The following is a 22938-nucleotide window of genomic DNA, read 5'->3' as shown; positions in this document are numbered from 1 at the left end:
AGGTAATCCCCTCTCATCCAAAACATGCATAAACTGATAATTAAGAATTGGCTGGAATCCACTTCATTATAAAAGGCTTGAAAGATAGTATGATAAAAATGTTAGCAATTAAGTCATTTCATCACTAAAAACCGTATCAAATCAAGTTAAAAGGACTTAAATCAGAATGACCATGCACTTTAGTCCCCTGAAAATTATCCATAAGCAGGTCTTTTACAATATGCCCTATATATAGAAGGTGTGTGCACATGCAACTACTGTTAACCATTCAAAGATACTCTCTGGCTTTTATTTTCTTAAAAATACAACACTTTATCATTTTAAGTATCACTGCTTGTGCCATAGTTTAAAAGATTACTTAAACCAATTTAGTATATTTTGACATCACTTCCTTAAGAAAGCACAAACAGGCTGGGCATGGTGACTCATGCCTGTAATCCCAGAATTTTGGGAGGCTGAGGTGGGCAGATCACATGAGGCCCCCATCTCTAATACAAAAATTGCCCAGTGTGGTGGCACATGCCTGTAGTCCCAGCTACTCAGGAAGCTGAAGCATGAGAATCACTTGAACCTGGGAGGCAGAGGTTGCAATGAGGTGAGCTCGCACCCTACTGCACTCCTGCCTGAGCAACAGAGTGAGTCTCTGTCTCAAAAAAGAAAAAAGAAAAAGAAAGTACAGAACTACTCTTATCGTTAGAGTGTAAGACTTCCTCCATGAACAGCAGTTTTCTCTAGTTAGTATATTATAGATAATCTCATCTCATCTCTCTGGAGCAAGGAAACACAGGGAATGAGGCATGGTGGACTTAACCATGTCATCTAAAGGACTCTGAAGGTTAATTCACAGTGAGAACTGCTTCTAAATACATGTCATGTGCTCTTCCACTAAGAAGACCTTGCCTGGGTAATAAGGAAGGGACTAATCAATTTAGAGGATGTAAAATCATTTTAAACACTGAAATTAATGGTTTAAAATGTACTTAAATTTTAATGATGACAAACTAATTTGTGAAAATAGAGTATAAATACAAAATCCATTTGCATCCTTCCATTATACTATGCTCCTCAATCAACAAAAATGGATTAGATGTGTCTTATTTTCTTAAAGGAAAATGTCCATATCTGTTTTTCATCTACAACTGATATAAAAGGGTCATATTGTTTTTCATAAACACTGTGAGGCAATTGTGACCTCAATGATGATCCTAAAAGAACAGATCATTCAAGTCCTATTTCTGACAACCTAGTTACAAACAAACCAACCCACAATGCCAGCCTTAGAGCACAGTTTCTTTTTGATAGCATTAAGCAGCGCTTTTTTTTCTTTTATTACATGCCCTTATTATTCCTTCTTCCTGATGTTAATAGAAAATGCTGAGATATTCTATGTAAGCGATTGTTGGACTGGAAAAAGAAAGAAACTCTACTGCAAGTATTTATACCTTCTGTAATGAAAACAAGATATTATTGTCTTGCATGACCTTTCCTAAGTATGGGATACAGCATTTTACACAATAGTTTCTTGGTTCATGCTTCAATTACTGACCTTTACTGTGTAGAAAATTAATGCAATTTTCATTGTAATCCATCCGTACAAATAAGGTCCACATGGAAGGATTCCACATATGGAATCTAATACAAATAGGAAATGTCAACTGATTGCTGTTGGCTGAACTTAGCTATTATCTGTTTGTTCTGGAGTCCCTAGAAAACCAGACTTGTAACAAGCAATTTCTTACATGAGCCATCAGGTATTAGAAAGGAGGATTTCCTCTCTTCAAAGTTTAGCTTGTACATTTCATCTCCTAAAAGGCAAAAACCGAGTTACCTGAAAGTTCTATGTTATCACTGAAAGTCCACAAAAGAAAAGGCAAAATTGTGAAGTCTAATCTGGTTTCTAATACAAGTTACTACCATGAACATTTCACGATGCTAAGGAACAAGAGGTTACAGTGATGTCATTTTACAACAAGCCCTGTTCCAGACAATAAAAGTATGACAGACCCCAGACTGTGTCCTGGTCTGTACATCAGAGACAGGCAGAACATGGCAGAGCATTCATCTCCCGGGGAAGCTGTGCCAACAGGCCCCAGCACGCTTTTATCTTCTGCAGTCGTCCATGATGGTATTTGGTAGGAAGGAGAACTGGCAATTAAAGAGTGTCACCTTCAAGACGGATGGTTTGGGTAGAAAGGGGTTTATCTCCTCTTCTGGTTTTGAACAAAATGGCTGTGTGTTTATAATTTGTAAACAGTTCATCTCTCACTGAGTGTGTTACAGTTCCCAGAAGCATGGTCTGTCATGACTAACACACAACAGAAGCCAGAAGGGCTCAGTGGATAAGACCTTTCTTCCAGCTCACTATGATGGGGAGTCACCCAGTGACCGTGTGCCCTGGTCTATGACAAGCACATCTCAGTGGTAGAAGCTGATCCACACAGAAAAGAAACCAAGTATCGTAATACATATGTGGATATGCCCTCAAAAAGTCTGAAAGTTGAAAATCCCTCTAGTTTATAAATCCCTTATAGAAGGAAGGAATGAAAAGAGATGGACAGGATGAAAAAATATGCTGGTCTTCCCTAACAATAGAAGGGTGTGTAAAGCAGAAGAGGCATAAATAGAAGTCAAAGTATCATTTTAGATTTATTCCTCTAGAAGATTTCATAGAAATATAAAATTGGGAAAGCAAAACCATGGTTATACTTGTATATTAAAAAGTGCTATTAAAACACTATAATAAAAACATGTTAAGAATACACTTTCCCTGGAGGGAATAAGAACCCTAATGCCACCACCCTCAATGTGGGGCAGGTTGGCACAGCTGGTATGGGTTTGGCTATAGTGGGATGCATCCAACAGCTCACAGGCTTATCCTTGTGGATGCTGCCATTCCAACTCTTTCTTTGGTCATCCTTGCCCAGAAAGGTTGAAAGCACAGAGCTAAGGCCTGTCTCTTCAGACCTTCAGGTAGCTCTTGAATTATATCAGCGGTAGACCAGAACTTAACAACCACTAGTCTAGACTATGGCCTGATTTTGTTGATTGCCAGTCACTGAACACCATTTTTTTATTCATCATCTTGTTGGACACTGTCCTTTATTAGATGGGCCAAAGACACATGGTCATAGTTATTCCTAAAGGGTGGAGGACATCCTTTTTTACTGGTGGCTCATTTAAACAGGCTTGGCCAAACAGGAAGAAATCTTCCTTCCATCCAGACCTTGGTTTATAAATATTTAGAATTTGCTTAATGTGATGTTGTGATATAATAAGAAATGTATGTTTGTTCTTTGTCCCTGGTTACTGGCACAAAGCTCCCAAAATTCCTGGAGTTTCCTAAGTGATGAGAGAGATACAAACATCTTTTTCTGCAATATTTGGTTTTGTCCCCAGTTCTGAAAATAGCTCCAGAGCTACAAAGGTGAGAAGAGCATCTTTTCCTATTCATAACAAGTCCCTAGTGTTTTGTTGTTGTTGTTTTCTGAGATGATTGAGGCTAACTCTGTCACCAGGCTGGAGTGCAGTGGCATAATCTCAGCTCAGTGCAATCTCCGCCTCTCAGGTTCAAGCAATTCTCCTGCCTAAGCCTCTCAAGTAGCTGGGAATACAGGTGTGCACCACCAGACCCAGATAATTTTTGTATTTTTAGTAGAGATGGGACTTTACCATGTTGGCCAGGATGGTCTCAAATCTCTTAACCTTGTGATCTGCCTGCCTCAGCCTCCCAAAGTGCTAGGATTACAGGTGTGAGCCACCACAGATGGCCAACTAGCCCCTTTCAACCACACCTGAGTTTGTGTTAATGAGGTGATTTTTGGAACGCCTCTAATGATAGAACTGGTGGCTAGGGGAACCAACCATATGATTAGAAGTTTGGAACTTTCAGTCCTCCCTAGCTCTGACCTGCAGGGAAGGGAGAGGGGGCCAAAGATTGACTTAAACAAACACCAGTGCTCAAAGATTTAATCAATTATGCCTATGTAATGAAGCCTCCATGAAAACAAAAATACCATATTCAGGAAGCTTCTGGGTTGATGAACACATGGAGGTGCTCTAGGGTGTGCCTAGAGAGGGTGGGGAGACTCCACGCCTATTCCCCCATCCACTGCCCTGTGTATTTCTTCCATTTGGCTGTTCCTGAGTTGCATTCTTTATAATAATCAGTAAATATAAGTAAATATTTCCCTACACTTTGTGAGCCATTCTAGAAATTTACTAAATCCAAGGAAGGGTTTGTGGAAACCCCTACCTGATGGCTGGCCAGTCTGAAGAGCAGGAGGCCGGGACTTGCAGTTATCTCTTCATACAGGTTTAAAATAATTTCATTAATACTTCTCTTTTTTTGGTAAAGCATCCCATTATAAACCTTATTTACTTAGCTTTCCTTTGGCAATCAATATTCAATAACTTAATCACTCAGAAACTGCTCACATCAAGAAGAAACTTGCATCTGTGAGACCCTTTTCTGAAAAAGGTCATTTTCCTTTAAAAGTATTATACTTGATTTTATTATTTTACTATTAATGAGCCTCTTAACAAAACAAATAAGATTTACTTTGTAATCCACCCCATTTGCTTCAAATGGGCAAAACCATCTGGTCCAGTCAATTAATTTTAAGGCTCTTTGTATCCCAGAGCCAGTGTCTTTTGAATACATTTCTATTCATTGGGCATTTACCCTGGATACTGACTCTCAAGGCTTCCCCTTTTGCCCTTTCCTCTCCACAAGCCTCCGACATGTTACCATCCCTCGCCCCAAATACCCACAGGTTAAAGGGACTGGAAGTCCATTAAGCCAGTAGCATCTCATTTGGCAATTCACTTGTTTCATTTTATTCCAGAAGGTTTGTCTGAAAGCGTAATGACAACAAAAGCAGCAGATTTGAGAGATTCTCCCAGGAGAAGGAAAAGGACAGATGTACACAGACATATAGCTGAAAATGCTGCCAGCAACAGCTGGGAAAGTGACAAGCACGGAAGTGGGTGACCACCCCACAGAGTGCAGACAGGAGCCTGAAGGAACAGCAATTTCACTTGATTTACTTTTGACTTCCTAGGCTACCTTTTATCTAGAAAGGGAAAGGCTAATCTTGGCTTGCATCCAACGAAAGGACTCCTATAGATATGCTTTTTATAACATTTCAATTATTCCTATTTTACTCCTTTCAGCCTCATTTTAAAAAATCTTAAAAAGGAATATCCTTTTTAAAAGTTACAATAATATTACTACACTGCTAATGCCATAATACAAAAAGGAGAGAGAGACTCAAGCTGGAGGAGTCCTATCTGTTGACAACACTAGTGTTTTTTTGTGTTCTTTCTTGAACATACGCACCTTGTCATCTTCATCCTCCTCGTCATCTACGTCTGTGCTCTCCTGAAAGGAAATCCCACAACGTGTTTATGAAAACATCAACCGAAATTAACAAATGCAAATTAAACTGACACATTTTAAAGCTTGCCTACAGACTTTAAGCATTCGTATTTTTGAAATGCATTATACCCTCTTAAAATATAACTCTTTTAAAGTTCAGGGACGCTGTGGCAAGACTCTAAACAATATGCACAATCCACATAAAACTGTTAACTATAAATAAAGCTATTAGGCCAGTGCCCTTTGAAGGCATCCAGCTTTAAAAATGCATTGCTGAGTTGTACTTTCCGTAAACACTGTTGTTCTTATTCTGACAAATGAACCAACTGCTACGTTAAGGCTGAGAATACCATACTCTGCTAGTGCTAGGCTCATTGTTAGAATGACTGCTCTCTCCCTTTGGGGCCATTACTGAAAATTAGACAGTACAAAATGTGTTAGTGTAAATATAATCAATCTGAAGAATAAGTTACAGGTTTTTCTGTGGCGTTATTATTTTATCCTGGGTTTAGGGTTAGAAGGGGCAGGTGAGGGAAGGAGACTCATGGTTCAGATCTGGACTTAAGGGTACCTGGCTTTAACTCAGGTGCCACAGCACCAACTGTACCACTAACAGGCTTTTTTACAGGATTTTTACTAATGTAAAAATCTTGCGTATTTAATAGCCAGAGTTTGATCATAGCACTTTTGATCATAGCATTGCAACGTTTAAAAACTAATATCTGTCAGTGTACAATCAAATAGAGTCAGCAGTTCAGAAAGGAAACTCAATATTAGACAACAGGGTCTATTTTCAGCTTGAACACCTGCATTTCTGCTTAACCTTGCAAAGGTCAGGCATGCCGTTCAAATGTTATTGTTCCAATAGTCAAAAGAATTGTCAGTATCACACTCTTAAAAGGGAGTAACTCAAGTATCCAGAGAATACTCTGCTACATTCCATAAAACCACTGAGCAGTCAAGAAATTTCTTCAGGGCCAGTATGGCCCTACCTCCTAGAATTCTCACAAGATTCAGCTGGCAGTTTGTGTGATGCTCATGGGTCCTCTGGGGAACTAACCAAGTCACAATTGTCTGCAAACATGTCTCATGAAAGCCAGTGGATAAACAGGAATGTAATGGAAACAGGTTATGGGAGAGAAAAACACTGTAATTAGAAGTCTTTAGCTAGGGAGATGGTTCCAGTAGTCTTTGGTTTGTGACTTTGGCAAATCACTTTGCCACTATGCACTGTAGTTTCTTCAGATATAAAATAAAAATAGTTTTTGTCTCCCTCATAGTTATGTTATCAAACTAAATTAAGTAATTATTTTCAATTTTTATAAAGGTTTTATACACACATCACACTGATGTGCACATGGGTATATTACACACGTGCATCAGTATATGTACATGCTTACACACATGCACATGTATGCACATACTATAAACATACATGATATACATGGTGGCCAAATAAAACAGTAAACATTGTAAAAATGTTAGTTAACAACGTTGATATTAGAGATGTTTCTTTGTAAAAATTTCCCTCATCTATAACTCTGTGAAACCTAGTCCTTAAATGGATCTATTTTTAAAGCCATTCATTTATTAGCTGGTTCTATTTTCTCACTGATTTGTGTTCATGCCTCTTGCGTTAAATAATTAAAATCAAACAGAATAGAATTTTGCAATCTCCTGAGGTTTTTCCTTTTGCCACAACACTCATTTTTTCCCACCTTTCTTCCTTCTTAAGTGAAACCAAAAACTTCCCTTAAATCCATTATGAGGACATAAGGAAAAATAACATAAAACAGTCAGGATTTGACTGACTCTTGGGAAACCCAATGTGAAGGTTATCTATCTAGAAAGGAAATTAAGCCTTAGAACTTTAGATTTTTGTTTTAAAAACTTAGTTCTTCAATCTGGAATGCCTAGATTGAAGGGGCATTTTTAAAAGGGGTCTACAAATACAAGTTCCTGGCCACCTAGAGCAGAAAAAGATCTTATGGGGTGCAATGAGGGGGCCAGGAGCAGGAGAGTCAGCATGGAAGTGAAATGAGTAGATCTGGAGAGATGCCTTTGAGAAAGGGTCTGCCTTTCTTCAACAGGACAGGAAGTTTGGGAATTTTCAGACAAATATGGGAACCTGCAAATAGACAGGTCTATGCCCACCCAATCTCTGATTGACCTCGGAGTTGACAAGCCTCTGGGAATCTCCTGAGCCTTCAAGCCAGAGAGAATAATACATGAAATGCCTTCATGGAGAGGCCGGAGTTAGCCCTGCAGAGCTCTTTGCATGCCCAGCAAGGGCCCACAGAGCCAGCAAAGGTTTCTTGCTAGTGAATGAGAAGGTTGTTCACAGGAACCCTACAGAGAATCAGATGAGCACACAGACATGTGCCACCAGCATGGAAATGGTAACCATGAACCAGAGGCTCCCCCTCGTGCTAAGGCTTTATTCAAGCCAAGACTCAGGAACATAAGATGCCACAGAAAGAAGGCTCCAGATTGTACCTGAAAGACCTCCACTCAAAAATAAGTGCATTTGCAGGGCTGCCCCTTAAGTAATCTCAAAGAAAATGGTCTTGGGTCATGATACGGTGGCGGTGGTAGTTTGTTGTTGTTAGCACATTTTTCAGCAGTCAAATGTCATAACTCTGAATCCTTGCTTACCTGGCTGTCCTGGATGCTGCTGACCTTGCCTTTCACAGGTCTGATGAAGTTGTAGATGAAGATCAGCAGCAATGCCAAGGGGATCATATATAGCTCAAAATTCCAGACAGTGATCAAAAATACCTGATTGGAAGACAAATAAGAATGATGACTGCTTGAAAAAACAGTAGAAGAGCAATCAAATTCCTACTCATTGACTTAAGGAAATTCAATTAGACTCTCTCTAGTCATTTTCAGAAACAGTTCCAAACAGGTACACAGACAAAATGATCAACTCAGTTTTAGAACTGGTAGTATAGAAAGAGCTGGTAAGTCACACTCTGGAAGAGACACAGTAGCTTCATATCTGAAAACCTCATGGGTTTTAGTGTGCAAGAATTTACAGAAAGCAGTATGAAAAAAGTCCAGGGTCACAAAGAGGCATGCCACAGGCCAAGTTTTGCCAACAGTGAGGTTTATTCGAACAGGAGAGAACCATTACTTTTTCAGTTGGCTGCCAATATTGAAAATTCCAATTATTTCAGAGAAAGATTTTGGATTTCCAGACTCTGGTTAAAATGCTTAAAATCTACCAAATTTGAGACTATATGGCCACAAGAAAATGATTGGTTAGCATTGTCTAGATCAGAAAAGGTATTCTCTTAGCTGTGCAATTTCTGTCAATCTCTGAAATTTGTGACTCCTCACATAGAAAGGCAAGTGACAGTTTGAGACTTGAGTCCAACTGTCTATACTGCAATAATTACTGGAGACACGAGATGGTTCTACTTCCAAGAAACACACTAATTAGGATGAATAAGGTGAGAACACCTTTTAATTAAAACATGAGGCAGGAGTGAAATCTTGGGCAAATTACTTCAAAATTTAAGTCTCTCTTCAAATGCACAGGTAGTCTAGAAGATGAAATATGATAATTTGTGGTCTTCAGCTGTCTGTGCTTGAAAAAGTCACTGCTATAAGGAGAGGCAAACTATTGCATCTTAAATATGAAATTTTGCTTTCCAAAAGCAATATTGTTTTATTGCTAAAAAAAATATCTCTTTCTGGCTATCATATATTGCTTTTTAAATTTTTAGTCCTCATTGTAAATAAAATCACTTCTTCCATTATGTTTTTCAAACCTGTCATTATTTACATATAAAAGCAAATAATTTACAAATATGTTTTTTAACATTAGTAGTCTTACTGAATATTCTTTATTGTATCAAATAGTTTATTTCATTCCTGCGAGGTTTCTAAGAATATAGTCACGTAATCTACAAATAAGGATTCTCTCTCATTTCCTCTTTTATATTTGTAACTTCTTTTTATTCCTGCTTGATTTAATTACTTCTACAAAACAATGTTAAACTGTTCAGAGAGAGATCATTGTTTAATTCTTGGCTTTAATGAAAATGCCTCTAGATTTTCATATTTTTACCATTAAGCATGATGTTGGCTTTCAGTTTGAACTATATAAATCATATATTAAGAACACACACACAAAAACCATTTTTAATACCAGAAAATTTACATATAGGTGATCATGATGCTATATATCTTTGAAATGTTTTATACTCTTTCAAATCTGTTCAAAACTTAATAAAAACATGTTTTAAATAAAAATTTGTCCAACAATTTTCACAAGGGTATAATTTTTAAAATCAGGAATGGTTAGTAGCTAACCAACTGTTCTTTCAGTATCTTCTGAGATAAGGATGATTTTATCCTTTTCGTTTTAAGACATCAATATGGTGATGTATGGTATTTATGATTTCATAATTTGAAGGAATCTTGTATTTCTGGGAGAAACTCTTTCGCTGAAACAATGTTTTTGTATTTTATTTTCTAATACTTAAAAGATGTTTTGCATAGACACTGGTGTTCTGTCAATCTTCCTCACTCCTGTTCCTCTCATTTCCAAAGGCAACCTTGTCCTAAATTTGATGTGAATTATTCCCACCCGAGGACACCCTAGGTTTATATTAGAAATAACAAAATAAAAATGTTCCTATCATTCTGCAAATTATTTAACCACTAGTATGTTTTATATTTCTTTTCATGGTGTATGCATAAATCAAGTACATTTATTTTAATTAATATAGTGCCCATTGAAATGAATGCTCTGCAATTTGTCGACTATACTCCCTTATCAATGTAAACATGGGCTGAAATAGTGCTTTTACATAATCAAGTATATTAAGTCTTTTACATTACAATTTATGCCTTTAATGTTCAGTGTTCTACTTAAGTCATATTCTACCTTGAGTTAATACAGCTATTTCTTTGTGTTTTCTTCTAAAAGATAACTGTGTATGTGTGTATGATCTTTATTCTGTCTCAAATTTGTTGTTTTTAATTATTTCTTTAACTCAGGCATTCAATGTGAACTTTTTCCTTATAGATAGTCATCTTTTACAGCTAAATTCCTATGACGATCTCCGTTTTTCTCCCTGATCTACATTGCTACTTCTGTCAATATACCAAGTTCCCACATGAGTGTGTCTATTGTTTCTGAGCCCTCTAAGTTCTCCATTGATATATTTTCCTGTCTTTTACCAAGACCACATGTTTAAACTATAATGTAGTAATCATAGAATATTTGAGTAGGCAAGTCTCTTATTATACACTCAAAATTAGACTTTTGTTCACCCCTTACTCTTCCACATGTATTTCAGAATTAATTTATAAACTTGTATACAACTGAGAAAAATTATGACTGAGATTGTCTTGATAATTTAAAAATAATTGGTATCTTGATATTGATATTTCATGATTATTCTCTATATTCAGGACTTCTTTTATGTATCTCAAAATATTTTATTACTTTCACCATACTGATTTTCCATTTTTTTAAGTAATGTGGAGTTTAACACTATTATAAATAGCAATGGAGCTATTTTAAAGTTTATCATTTAATTGGTTAATGCTGGGTATAGGATTAATAATTTTTATGCATTCACATTATTTCTGAGCCCTCTTATTAGCTGTAAGAGATTGCAAATATATTCTTTTGTAGATCTAATGTAGAAAATCATATAAACTGCAAATCATGACAATTTTCCTTTACATTCTTCCATTCTATATGTTACTTTTCTCCTAGTGCTAAACCTCTTTGATTTTTTAAAAATATGTAAGTGTGAAATTTTTGAAATACTTTTTGTATTCATAAAAAAAAATCAAACCACACTGATTTCCTCCAGTGTGGCTTGCTCCATCAACTTTCTCTTATTAAATGTTTTATAATATCAAATATATAATCTTTTCCTATAATTTTCTATCTTTACAAATGTCTCTTTTTTATATAAAACAAAACATAGCAAAAAGTAGAGCAAACAGTAATTTCTCTGCTAGGTAAAGCTAGAGATGTTCCTATTTGTTACCTATTTCCCTTTCCCTGTTAAGTTTTTTTTGGGGATTAAGAGTTTTAACTGTACACTAAATGTTGGTTGTTTCTAAATGCCTGTCTACTGAGTAAATGGGGTTTTATTATTATTTTACATTGCTAAGTGTAACTTCAAGTAAGAAGAGGCTGACATAAAACTATGGAGAAAAATCAGGACATATCATTTCAAATTTATTTTCTTCATTACAAAACTGTGTATGTCTTTGAAAAAATTACTTGAACAACCACCAGTATTAAGGAGATGGTTATGTTAGGTAAACACCTCATTTGCCATAGCATTTGCCTCTATCAGGAATAGTTAAGCAATCCTAGAAATGTTTTACAACAAAAATTGAATTATTTATCACATTCAAATAGCCTAAAACTCTTTTAGAGACCATAGTGCCTTCAGATATATTTTTTAAATCAATGCATAATTACAACTTCTGTAGTGAAGTACTGATTCTTAACAAATGTATCTTTCAGGAAAAGCAAACATAAACCCTAGGAAAGATACACACATCTATACATATATACTTATATATCTTGCTTTATATATATATATATATTTAGGAAAAAATGCACAATTATCTGAGCATCTGCAAAGAAAGACAGTTGTAACTTTAAAAGAAGGATCTGCATGGAGTTACTTAAAAATGCTTGTATCTTTGATCCAAGAGCACCTATAGTCACTCTGTGGTACCAGTTGAATAAAACTCCAATGGAAAATTTACGACTACTTCTGAATGGAGGAAAAGGAATGTACTCAGGGACAACCAGGGACACTGGACAGTGCAGAGGTACACTGAAAGGAGAGTACAAGCAAAGGTAAACCCCAAATTCAGTATGTGAATGACACTAAAGTTGCTGGCATACATGCAGAGCACGCTCAAAGTAGTCTAAGGTCAAAGCTATCACCATAAGACACGCAATGAAGTGTGCATTGAGTCTAGTAAAATTAAATGCCTTAAAAACAAAACAAAACAAAAAAAACCACCTTTAGAAGAATGTGGCAGAATTTAGAGCCTCCACAACATAACATTGCTGATTGTCTAACATGCAATTCAAAAATCACTTACAATACAAAGAGTCAAGAAAATGGAATCTATTTTCAAGCGATGGACAATCAAAAGACGCCAACACCAAGGTGAACTCTATGTTGAAATTATCAGAAAAGAACTTTAAAGCACTTATAAAAAATATGTTCAGTGAGGTGATGAAAAATAAATCACAATTGGTAAAACAATAAATATAAGCATGAAATGTAAAAATTAAATAATTGCCAAACTAAAAAATACAACATTAAACATTTAAACAGTCAGTGGGTATTTTTAGTAGCAAAATTAAGAATGAAAAAGTCAGTCACTATAAAGATAAGAGAAATCATCAAATCTAAAAGACAATATCAGAAAAAAAAAATTAATAGAAGGTCTGGAGACCATCAAATTTTTAAATGTTCTAACACAGGTATTTGGAATTTCACAATAAAATAATATGTAGAAAACTATTTAAAGAAAAATTGGCAAAACACTTTTCAAATCTAGAAAAAGACAAAATGTACAGATTAAAGAAGTCCAGGGGATGTCAAGAAGAGTAAATTTAAAGAAAACCAGTCTTGGGGATAAATAGCATCTGGAAAACAGACATAATATGAAAATGTTGAAAAAACTAGAGACAAATGACATTATCATAATCACAACAATTTGAATCACCATAGATTTGTCATCAGAACCCATGGAGGCAAGGGGATAATACAATAGCATTTTTAAAGTGAAAACTGAAAAACAAAACCAAAAACTTTAGACTGAGAATTCTATATCCAGTAAAAATATCCTTTAAGAATGAAAGTTAAAGATTTAGATATGAGAAAATTAAAATAATTTTTTATCAGTAGGCCTGCACATCAATGAATACTAAAGGAATTCTTCAAGGTGAGAAAAAATGATACCAGATGGTAATGCAAACTTCAGGAAGAAATGAGTATCAGAAGTGGCAGATACATAAGTTAAAAAAAAAATCATTTATTTTTTTAGAATGCTTACAAATGTTTAAAATAAAGCTTATAGCATTATCCTAGTGAGGTGTGAAATGTATTTAGGTGTGATGCCCAGGAAAACTAATATAAATGAGGTTAGAGGTAGATGGACATTTAGACTTATATGAGATGTAATGTTTCTATGTTTCAGGTGACGTGATATAAATTAATCTTAAATTGACTGTAAAAAGTTAAGGGAAAATACACACACACACACATACACCTTAATACTCAGAGCAACTACATAAAAAAGGCATGGATGAATAAATTGTAAAAGTAAATAAATAAATTAAAATAGAAATCTAAAGGGCAAAAGAAGAGAAACAGGATTAATAAACAGAGTGAATAAATATAAAATAATGATACTTGAAATCCAGCAATACAAAAAAAAATTAAATATTAATGGAATAAAACACTATAAGCAAAAAGCAAAAGGCAGAGATAAAAATATAATGAATAACTGTAGCAAAAAAGGCAAATGAAGGAAAAACATATGGCAAAATATGACCTAATAAAACTGAACAATATATAAATTGATTTATCAAAAATGTCTTCACTAAGAAAAATTTAGGTGCAAATGGTTTCACTGTTGAATTCTATTCAACAGTGAGAAAAGAAAGAGTCATGTTGGAGAAAATATTTACCAACTGATTTTATGAGGCCAGTATTAACCTAATATCAAAATCTGACAAAGCTATTACAAAGAAATAAAATTACAGACAAATAAAAAATATGAACTTAGATGCAAAAATCTTCAAGAAAATAGTCAAATCAAGAAATAAATGAAACTAAATTATGAAGTAGAATACATTCCAAAAATGAAAAATTAATTTCATATTTAAAAAATATATGTAATTCACAATATTGACAGGATAAAGGGGAAAAGGTGATTATTTAAATAGATACAGAAAAATCATTTGACAAAAAGTCAACACACTTCTACTCTTAACAAATAATCATTGGAAGGAATTTCATCAGTTTGTTAAAGGACATCTGTAAAAATTTTATAGCTAACCATATTTGGTCATATTTGGCAGTGGTTTACAGTACATAAATTATACTTTGAGAAGTTGGTTAAAAAGATCAACACAAGAAAGAAATGACTCATGCATGCAACCACATAAATCTAAAAAACAGAGTAGAAAAAGCTTTCTACAAAATAGCACATACTGTTTGATTCCATTTATATCAATTTCTAGAACAGACAAAATGATTTTATAATGGGGAAACTTGCATGTACACCTTAAATTAGGAATAAGGCAAGGATGTCTGCTTTCACTACTTCTATTCAGTATTGAATGGAATGTTTTAGCCATTACAATAAAGTAAAACAATGAAACAAAAGGCATAAATATAAGAATAAAAAGTACAAGTGTGTTTTTGCAGATTATGTGAATTTTTTAAATGTAGAAAATCCTAAGGAATCTACAAAGCAAACCCTGGAAATGACAACTAAATTCAGCAAAGTCACATGGTATAAAATTATTAAAATATTAAAACCATTTTTAGCTATTAATACTAGCAGCAAAATATTAAAAAATAAAATTTAAAAATTTCCATTTATAGTAGCATCAGAAAAGCTACACAAAATTTTAGAATAAAATTTATAAAACATGAGCAAGATACCGTCATTAGAAACTATAAAATATTATTGAGAAACATTACAGAATATGTAAAAAGCAAATAGATATGTCTAGTTCACGAAGTGGAAGATTTGGCATTCTTAAGGTGGCAGTTATTCACAAATTGACCTACAGATTCAAGCAATCCTAATTTTACAGAAATGGACTACCTGATTCTAAACATTATATAAAAATGCAAATAACATGCAATAGAGAATTTTAGCAAATAACACACTAGCTGACTTCACAAGTTATTATGAAGCTGAAGCAAAGTAGTAGTAGTATTGGTGAAAAGACAGACTTGTAGATCAATGGAATAGTAGAGTCCCGAAATAGATCCACATAAAAGTGGTTAAAAGCCAAAATAGACAAATGGGACCTAATCTAACTCCACAGCTTCTGCACAGCAAAAGAAAGAGTCATTAGAGTGAATTGGCAACCAACAGAATGGGAAAAAATTTTTGCAATCTACCCATCTGACAAGGCTGATACCCAGAATCTACAAAGAACTAAAACAGATTTACAAGAAAAAAAGCAAACAAGCCCATTCAAAAGTAGGCAAAAGAGATGAACAGATATTTTACAAAAGAAGACAAACATGAGGCCAACAAACATGAAAAAAATGCTCATCATCACTGGTCATTAGAAAAATGCAAATCAAAACTACATTGAGATACCATCTCACACCAGTTAGAATGGCGATCATTAAAAAATCTGGTGACAACAGATGCTGGAGAGGATGTGGAGAAATAGGAACACTTTTACACTGTTGGTGAAAGTGTAAATTAGTTCAACCATTGTGGAAGACAGTGTGGCGATTCCTCAAGGACCTAGAAACAGAAATTCCATTTGACCCAGCAATCCCATTACTGGGTATATATCCAAAGGATTATAAATCGTTCTACTATAAGGACACATGCACACGAATGTTCATTGCATTACTGTTTACAATAGCAAAGACCTGGAACCAACCCAAATGCCCATCGATGATAGACTGGACAGGGAAAATGTGGCACATAGACACGATGGAATAGTATGCAGCCATCAAAAACGATGAGTTCGTGTCCTTTGTAGGGACATGGATGAACCTGGAAACCATCCTTCTCAGCAAACTGACACAACAGAAAATCAAACACCACATGTTCTCGCTCATAGGTGGCTGTTGAACAATGAGAACACATGGACACAGGGAGGGGAGCATCACACACTGGGGTCTGTTGGGGGGAAATAGGGGAGGGACAGTGGGGGGTGGGGAGCTGGTGAGAGATAGCATAGGGAGAAATGCCAGATATAGGTGATGGGGAGGAAGGCAGCACATCACACTGCCATGTGTGTACCTATGCAACAATCTTGCATGTTCTTCACATGTACCCCAAAACCTAAAATGCAATAAAAAAAAAGTGGTTAATTGATTTTTAAGAAAGTTGCCAATGTAATTCAATAGAAAAAATGGAATTTTTTTTTTTAAACAATGGCGCTAGAACAACTGGATACATGTTTAGGGAAAAAAATCACCAACTCTTACCACATAACATATACAAAATTTAACTCTAAATGGATTATACATCTAAACATAAATTCTAAAATTTTAAGACTTCTAAGAAAAAAGCATAGGAGAAAAACTTGCCATCTTGGAGTGGGCAAAGATTTCTTAGGACACAAAAAGTATAAAGGGTAATATGAAAATAGAAAAAAAAAAAAAGGCTGGGAATGATGGCTCACCCCTGTTACCCCAGTGCTGTGTAATGCCAGCACTTTGTGAGGTCAAGGTGGAAGGTCTGTTTGAGGCCCGGAATTTGAGACCAGCCTGGGCAACATCGTGAAAAATGAGCTGGGCATGATGGCATGTGCGTTTAAGTCCCAGCTACTTGGGAGGCTGGGGCAAAGAAATCACTCAAGCCCAGAGGCTAGAGGCTGCAGAGACCCATGATTACACCATTATATTCCAGCCTGGGTGGTAGAGTAAGACACCAAACCCTTCACCACCAAAATAAAATAAAGGAAGAAAAAAAAACAGACTTCATCAAAGTATACTTTTTGCTCTTTGGAAGGAAATGAAAAGGCAAGTCACAAAATGAAGAAAATATTTTCACTACATATACTGAAAGTGAACTTGTTTCCAGAAGACAAAAAAACTTCTTACAATTTAATAAGGCCACTCATTATAAATGGGCAAAATATTTGCCCAAATCCTTCAAACACAAAAAAGCTATATGAATACCTACAAACATAAGAAGATATCCAACATGATTATGCATTAGGAAAACACAAAACCACTATGAAATGTGAAATGTGATTTCACATGTACTAGAAAGGCCAAAATGTAAAAGACTGGTATTATAAAGTGTTGACAAAAATGTGGAGCAATGGCAGCTCTCACACATCCTTGGTAAGAAAGCACAAATGGTACATCCAATTCGAAAAACTGTATGGCAGTTTCTAAACATTGCACATATATTTGTAATTCAAAGCCTTTCTAATTCTGTTTATTATGCCTCACAAAAGTCTTGTCCACAAATGTTTATAGCACAGCAGCATTATTCTAAATAACAAAACTGGAAATGGCCCAAATGCCAACAAAAAGTAAATATATCCATACAATAGGACAATACTCAGAAACAAAACAGAACAATCACATATAAAATGTCAGGACCATTGCTTAAAGCTTGGTTTCTCTGGCACCAAGGAAACTTCTTACTCTAGCATGCATGTTTCCCCAATATGTTCCATGACACAGGTGCAGAAGTGACCACATGTTCTGGGGAATACCTTCCCCAAAAGTGAAATTTCAAAAAATTGCCTTAAATTTTCAACTGAGAGTATTTCTTTATTTTCTATCTTAAAATGTATCTGCAATAGTTTTTATGAAAATATATACATGCTACATCTCAGATAGAAAAAAGTAACTAATGAAAAGATTATTTTTTTTCCCTAAGGAAAACCCTGATGATCAAAATACCTTTAAGAGTCCATGGTTCCAAGCTAGCCGTGACTGAGCACTTAGCCAGCAATGCCATAGACACTTGAACAAATCTCTCTAACAAATCCTCTATGTATTGTTTCTTTAAGTATGACATGAAAAGGATGTTATCTCATGTCACAAAAAATTTAAAAGAAGAAATCAGGTTATGTCTGTCAGGTTTCATAATGAAGTGGTCTGTAACCAATTAAGTAATCAAGCCATTAACTATCTTCTAAACATCCAACAGAATGCTTCTACTAAAAAGTAGTTATCTTTAGATACCAAGTTCAATGATTGACATGTCTGTTCTCCTATAATGCTTTGGGATCTCCTCATTTGAAATTATCTTAAGATTCTGTCCTTTTGTCCTTTGAGAGTGAATTTGAGATTAGGAAATAGCCAAAATTACAAGAAGCCAAGTCTCTGAGTAATTCTCAAAAACACTGCTTTTGTTGAAACAAAGTATGATTATAGAGATTAGAGTTTGCATTTTATGGCTTACACACTGTCCATGAAAGCAGTGTTTAAAGAAACTGAACAATGAAATCAAGAGCCTCATTTGAATAAATATATTTCATTATGGTTGCTCATTCAAAATCATGGGTTGTTTTATACTTCTATTTTGTAAATTGCACAGACATTTGGGGATCTAGTTAACGTGGCCATTATTTAGAATAGAATTTTGACCCAACATTGGTCAGAGTCAGGTGATCTTAAATTCCTCTTCTGTTTTGTAGTCACCTAAGATGACACAAGTACATTAAGTATGTAATAATAAAATTAAGTGTTCTTTTGTGGTAGAAAATCATAGAGAACTCTGTATGTTCCCTATATTTGTCATCATATAAATTAAGTTTCAGCTAATGAAAAATCTACTTTCTGTTATGTTACCCATTCCTATGCCACAAACCAAATTTAAGAAAAAGAATACATAGGTGCAGTATCCTTGCCAGGTCCAACATCCACCTTCCTTTCCACCAACCCAAACTCCAATCTTACTAAATTCCTGGGTTAAAACTGAGACAAGATCAACATCCCAGGAAGTCCAAGGAGGGGCTAGTTGATTTCTTCTGGTGTAATGTATGGCTAATTTGAAATCTAATGACTCTGTATGAATACTTAAGGGGATTAGAAGCCAATTCATCTGAAAAGTACTGAAGAAGGTTCTAAATTTCTTTAAAAATCACTGGAGTGGTCCTTGAGACAAGAAAATAAGAAAGGGCAGCAAACATACACAGATACATACACATACACTCTCTTTCATAATATTGTGTACATCAACTCATTTGTTGTAATAAAGATAAAATCTAGATATTTAAAAGCAGTGTCTCCTTAAATAACCACACAATCTTTATGAAAAACCATCCTATAGTACAGGGCATAATTTAGAGGGGGAAAGATTCACATAAGCACGATTATTTTACAATAAACATATTGGGTAAAGATGAAACAAAGCTGTGTTAGTTCTGTTCAAAAAAATTCCAGGGTTAAATTAGAAAAACAATTTGTAATTTCACCAGGTGTACATTCATTTATAAGGTAACAAACTAATAAGTAGCCCCTTCTCAAGAAGGTGTAGCTGCTTTTTTTTTGGTTAAAGCAGGAAAAACATGTCTTATATATATCACTATACCAAAGCAAAACAACAGCAAAATACCACTAGGTCTTATCATATGCATCAAACTGATTAAAATATTCCATTTTCCCCTGGCCAACATTGAGACATCCAGACTTCATAATTTAACAGTTAAGAACTTTCACAAACTGGCTCATACTTGGCTGTACATCATAACCCAACTATACCATCCATTCTAGGTTCCTAATCACACTGCACCCTTTGCAAATCCTAAGACATGATGTTCAGTACTTTGCTTTTGAATATACCTTTCTCTAATTTAAAAAGCTATTTTCTCAACTCCTTGACCATGTCTTCACTCATATGTTCTATCCCTGTGCCATACAAACTAACTTCATCTTCCTGTCACTACTTTATTTCCTGCATTAATTCTTAAATCATTTTTTTTAGTACTGATTAAAACAAACTAAAAACAGCCTTTATGTTGCTTACATGGTATATGAGGATTGAAGATGAGATAGATAGATAAATAAACTATATGTATCAGGCAGTAAAAGATCCACCATGAGAAAACAAAACAGAAAAAAGGAAGGGAAGGAATATCAGGCAATGGGGCGCAGTTTACAATTACAAGTAAGGTGGTTAGGGAAGACATCACCGAGAGGGCAATAAGTAAGCAAAGACCTCAGAGGAGCTATGGGTTTCTAGGTGAATAATGTTTCCAGGTAGAAGAAATAACGAATGCAAAGGCCCAGAATTGGATGTATGTCTTCTTCTAGTGTGTTTGTTTATTTGTTTTTGAGACTGAGTCTCACTCTGTCACCCAAGCTGGAGTGCAGTGGTGCCACGTGGGCTCACTGCAACCTCCCTGCCTCCCAGGTTCAAGCGATTCTTCTGCCTCCGCCTCCAGAGTAGCTGGGATTACAGGCACCCACCAAAACACCTGGCTAATATTTTTTGTGTATTTTTAGAAGAGACAGGGTTTCATCATGTTGGCCAGGCTAGTTTTGAACTCCTGTCCTCAAGTGATCTGCCTGCTTCAGCCTCCCAAAGTGTTAGGATTATAGGCATGAGCCACTGTGCCCAGCCTTCCAGTGTGTGTGTGTGTTTTTTTTTTTTTTTTTTTTTTTTTTTTTTTTAAAGGCAGCATGGACTCCTTGTGTCTGAAGCAGAGTGAGCAAGAAGATTGGAAAGAGAAGTGAGGAAGGAACAGGAGTTGGCCACAAGGGGCCTGGTTGATGGCTATAAGGTCCTTGTCTTTTATTCTAAGGGAGCTGCTAGATTGGCAAGAAGGTGGGAAGCAGAGCAATATGATTTGACTCATATTTAAGAAGAATCACCGTGGTTGCATAATGAGAACAATGTGGTCGCATAAAGGGACAACACAGATTTCATTTATGAAGCTACTGAAATGACCAGTTAGAGTTAATTGTGGCCTATAATTAAGGTGACAGTAGTGGAATTAGTAAGAAGTGGCCATGTTTTGACTAGTTAGAAATTAGGGACAGTGGAGTTGCAAATAGTTCAGATGAGAAGATAAAAAGGGAGTGATTGAGAATGATTCCAAGATGAAGAGCTTGAAAACTTGGATGAATGGATTTGTTCATGCATTAAGATGAAGTCTGCAGGAAGAGCAGCTTTGGGGAGGGGAGCATGAGGTGCCAATTAGATGTCCATGTGGAGACACAGAGTAAATCTTAGATATATGGTTTGGAATTCAGGGTAGAGGATAAGGTTTGATACATAAATTTTTGGATTATCAGACTCCAGATAGTGTTCAATGATATCAGACTAGATAACCTTAGCAAGGAAGCAACTAGAAAGAAATGGCCAAGAAGTAATCTCTAGAAAAATCCAAATTCAGTTTGAGAAGGTAAGGGATCAGAAAAAGAGACTGAGGGAGTGTCAGAGAGAAATGGATACACTATGAGATGTTTGTATTCTTGAAAGCACATAAAGTATTTTAAAGAGGATGGCCACAATATATTTACAAGTAAGATGCTGAGAGGTGGTCATTGGTGGCTTGAAATGAGCAGTTTAGTGAAACGATGAGGCAAAAATTAGATAAGAGTGAGTTTAAGAGAACAGGGGGAAAAATTGTAGACAGGAGACATAACTCTTTGAAAGAGTTTATTAGAGAAATAGGGTGATAGCTGGAAGGGACTGTAGCAATAAATGAGGAGAGAGAGAGAAATAAAATTATGAGGCAGGAGACAAGAAATAACAGAGCACTACTTTTGCATCAGTGGTAAGAGTGGAAACCACTGTAAAATAGAGGGTTGGTCTTAGCAACAATTACAGGTCATCCATAGTTACAGAAGGAAAAGCAGATGACACAGGCATAGATGTTGATGGGGGATAGACATAGAGAGGATGGGGTAGCAGTAGAGGGGCACTTATGTCAATCATGGTCATACAATGAGAGTGAGGATGAGGAAAAAAGTATTAAAAGTTCAAGGTGGAAGAGATGTTATGAAATAGTCTAGAAGAGTGAAAAGGAGAGTGGATTATAGAAGTGTAATAGAATTGTCAGGATGCACTAAATATGTTTCTCTGGAGCCATGCTTACCTGAGGTTCTGCTAATCAAGTTTAATCAAAGTAGAGAAGGCAAGAAAATTATTTTAAAGATGGACTATGTGATCTGAGCTATTGTTGAGGAATAGTATAAAGGAGAGAAAATAAAATGTAAACACAATGGGTATACTAATTAACAGATTAAAAGCAGCTGGACAGAAAATTAGTGAACTAAGAGATAATTCCAAAGAAATTATTGAGGATACAGACAATTGAAACAGGGTTGTAGATATACAAGTGAGGTTAAGACACATGGAAAGTAGAAATGAGAAGGTCTGATAGGTGTTTGGGGTAGAGAGAGGGGGTTAAAGAGAAAATGGAGAAGAAGCAATATATAAAGAAAAAATGCCTGAGGATTTTCCAGAAATGCTGAAAGATTAACATAGGAAGTCCCCCTTCCCCTAAAAATTCCTTGTCAGAATTAAGAAGAATCTATATCTAAAACTACGATAGTAGAACTAAAAAAACAACTGGGGAAAAGAGGAACACTTAAAAGCAGCTAAAGAGAAAAAATAGTTCAACTACAAAGGAAATGTAATTTAAGTGACTTTATTCCTCAAGGCAACAGGAAAAGCAATATGACAGTAGAATAATTTAACATATATATTCTTTCAGTCTTTCAATTTAGAATCCTGTATGTCATAAATTATCTTTAAAGGAGAGCGAAGCAGAGACATTTTCAGAAAAACATGAGCTAGGAGTGCTTATCACCAGAAGACCCTCATGAACTTAAATATCAAAGATATACTTCAAACAGAAAGACAACTGCCCC

General features: G+C 35.4%; 1 protein-coding gene across 11 annotated transcripts in view; it reads right to left on the bottom strand.

The window, feature by feature from the left end:
• The window catches only part of MCTP2 (multiple C2 and transmembrane domain containing 2), a 262031-nt gene that overhangs the window by 34711 nt on the left and 204382 nt on the right, over nucleotides 1-22938 (bottom strand). For all 11 annotated transcript variants that reach the window (XM_032252795.1, XM_032252799.1, XM_032252797.1 and 8 more), the window contains 2 exons: nucleotides 8033-8155; nucleotides 5339-5380 (listed from right to left, as the gene is read on the bottom strand). In XM_032252795.1, coding sequence (XP_032108686.1) covers nucleotides 5339-5380; nucleotides 8033-8155 — 165 coding nt within the window. The remainder of the gene's footprint in view (nucleotides 1-5338; nucleotides 5381-8032; nucleotides 8156-22938) is intronic.

The sequence above is a fragment of the Sapajus apella genome, unplaced genomic scaffold (assembly GCF_009761245.1).
Source record: "Sapajus apella isolate SASKATOON/1434 unplaced genomic scaffold, GSC_monkey_1.0 scaffold80, whole genome shotgun sequence".
Taxonomy (NCBI): domain Eukaryota; kingdom Metazoa; phylum Chordata; class Mammalia; order Primates; family Cebidae; genus Sapajus; species Sapajus apella.
The sequence above is the reverse complement of the archived record's forward strand: the minus strand, read 5'-3'. Positions and strand labels throughout refer to the sequence as shown.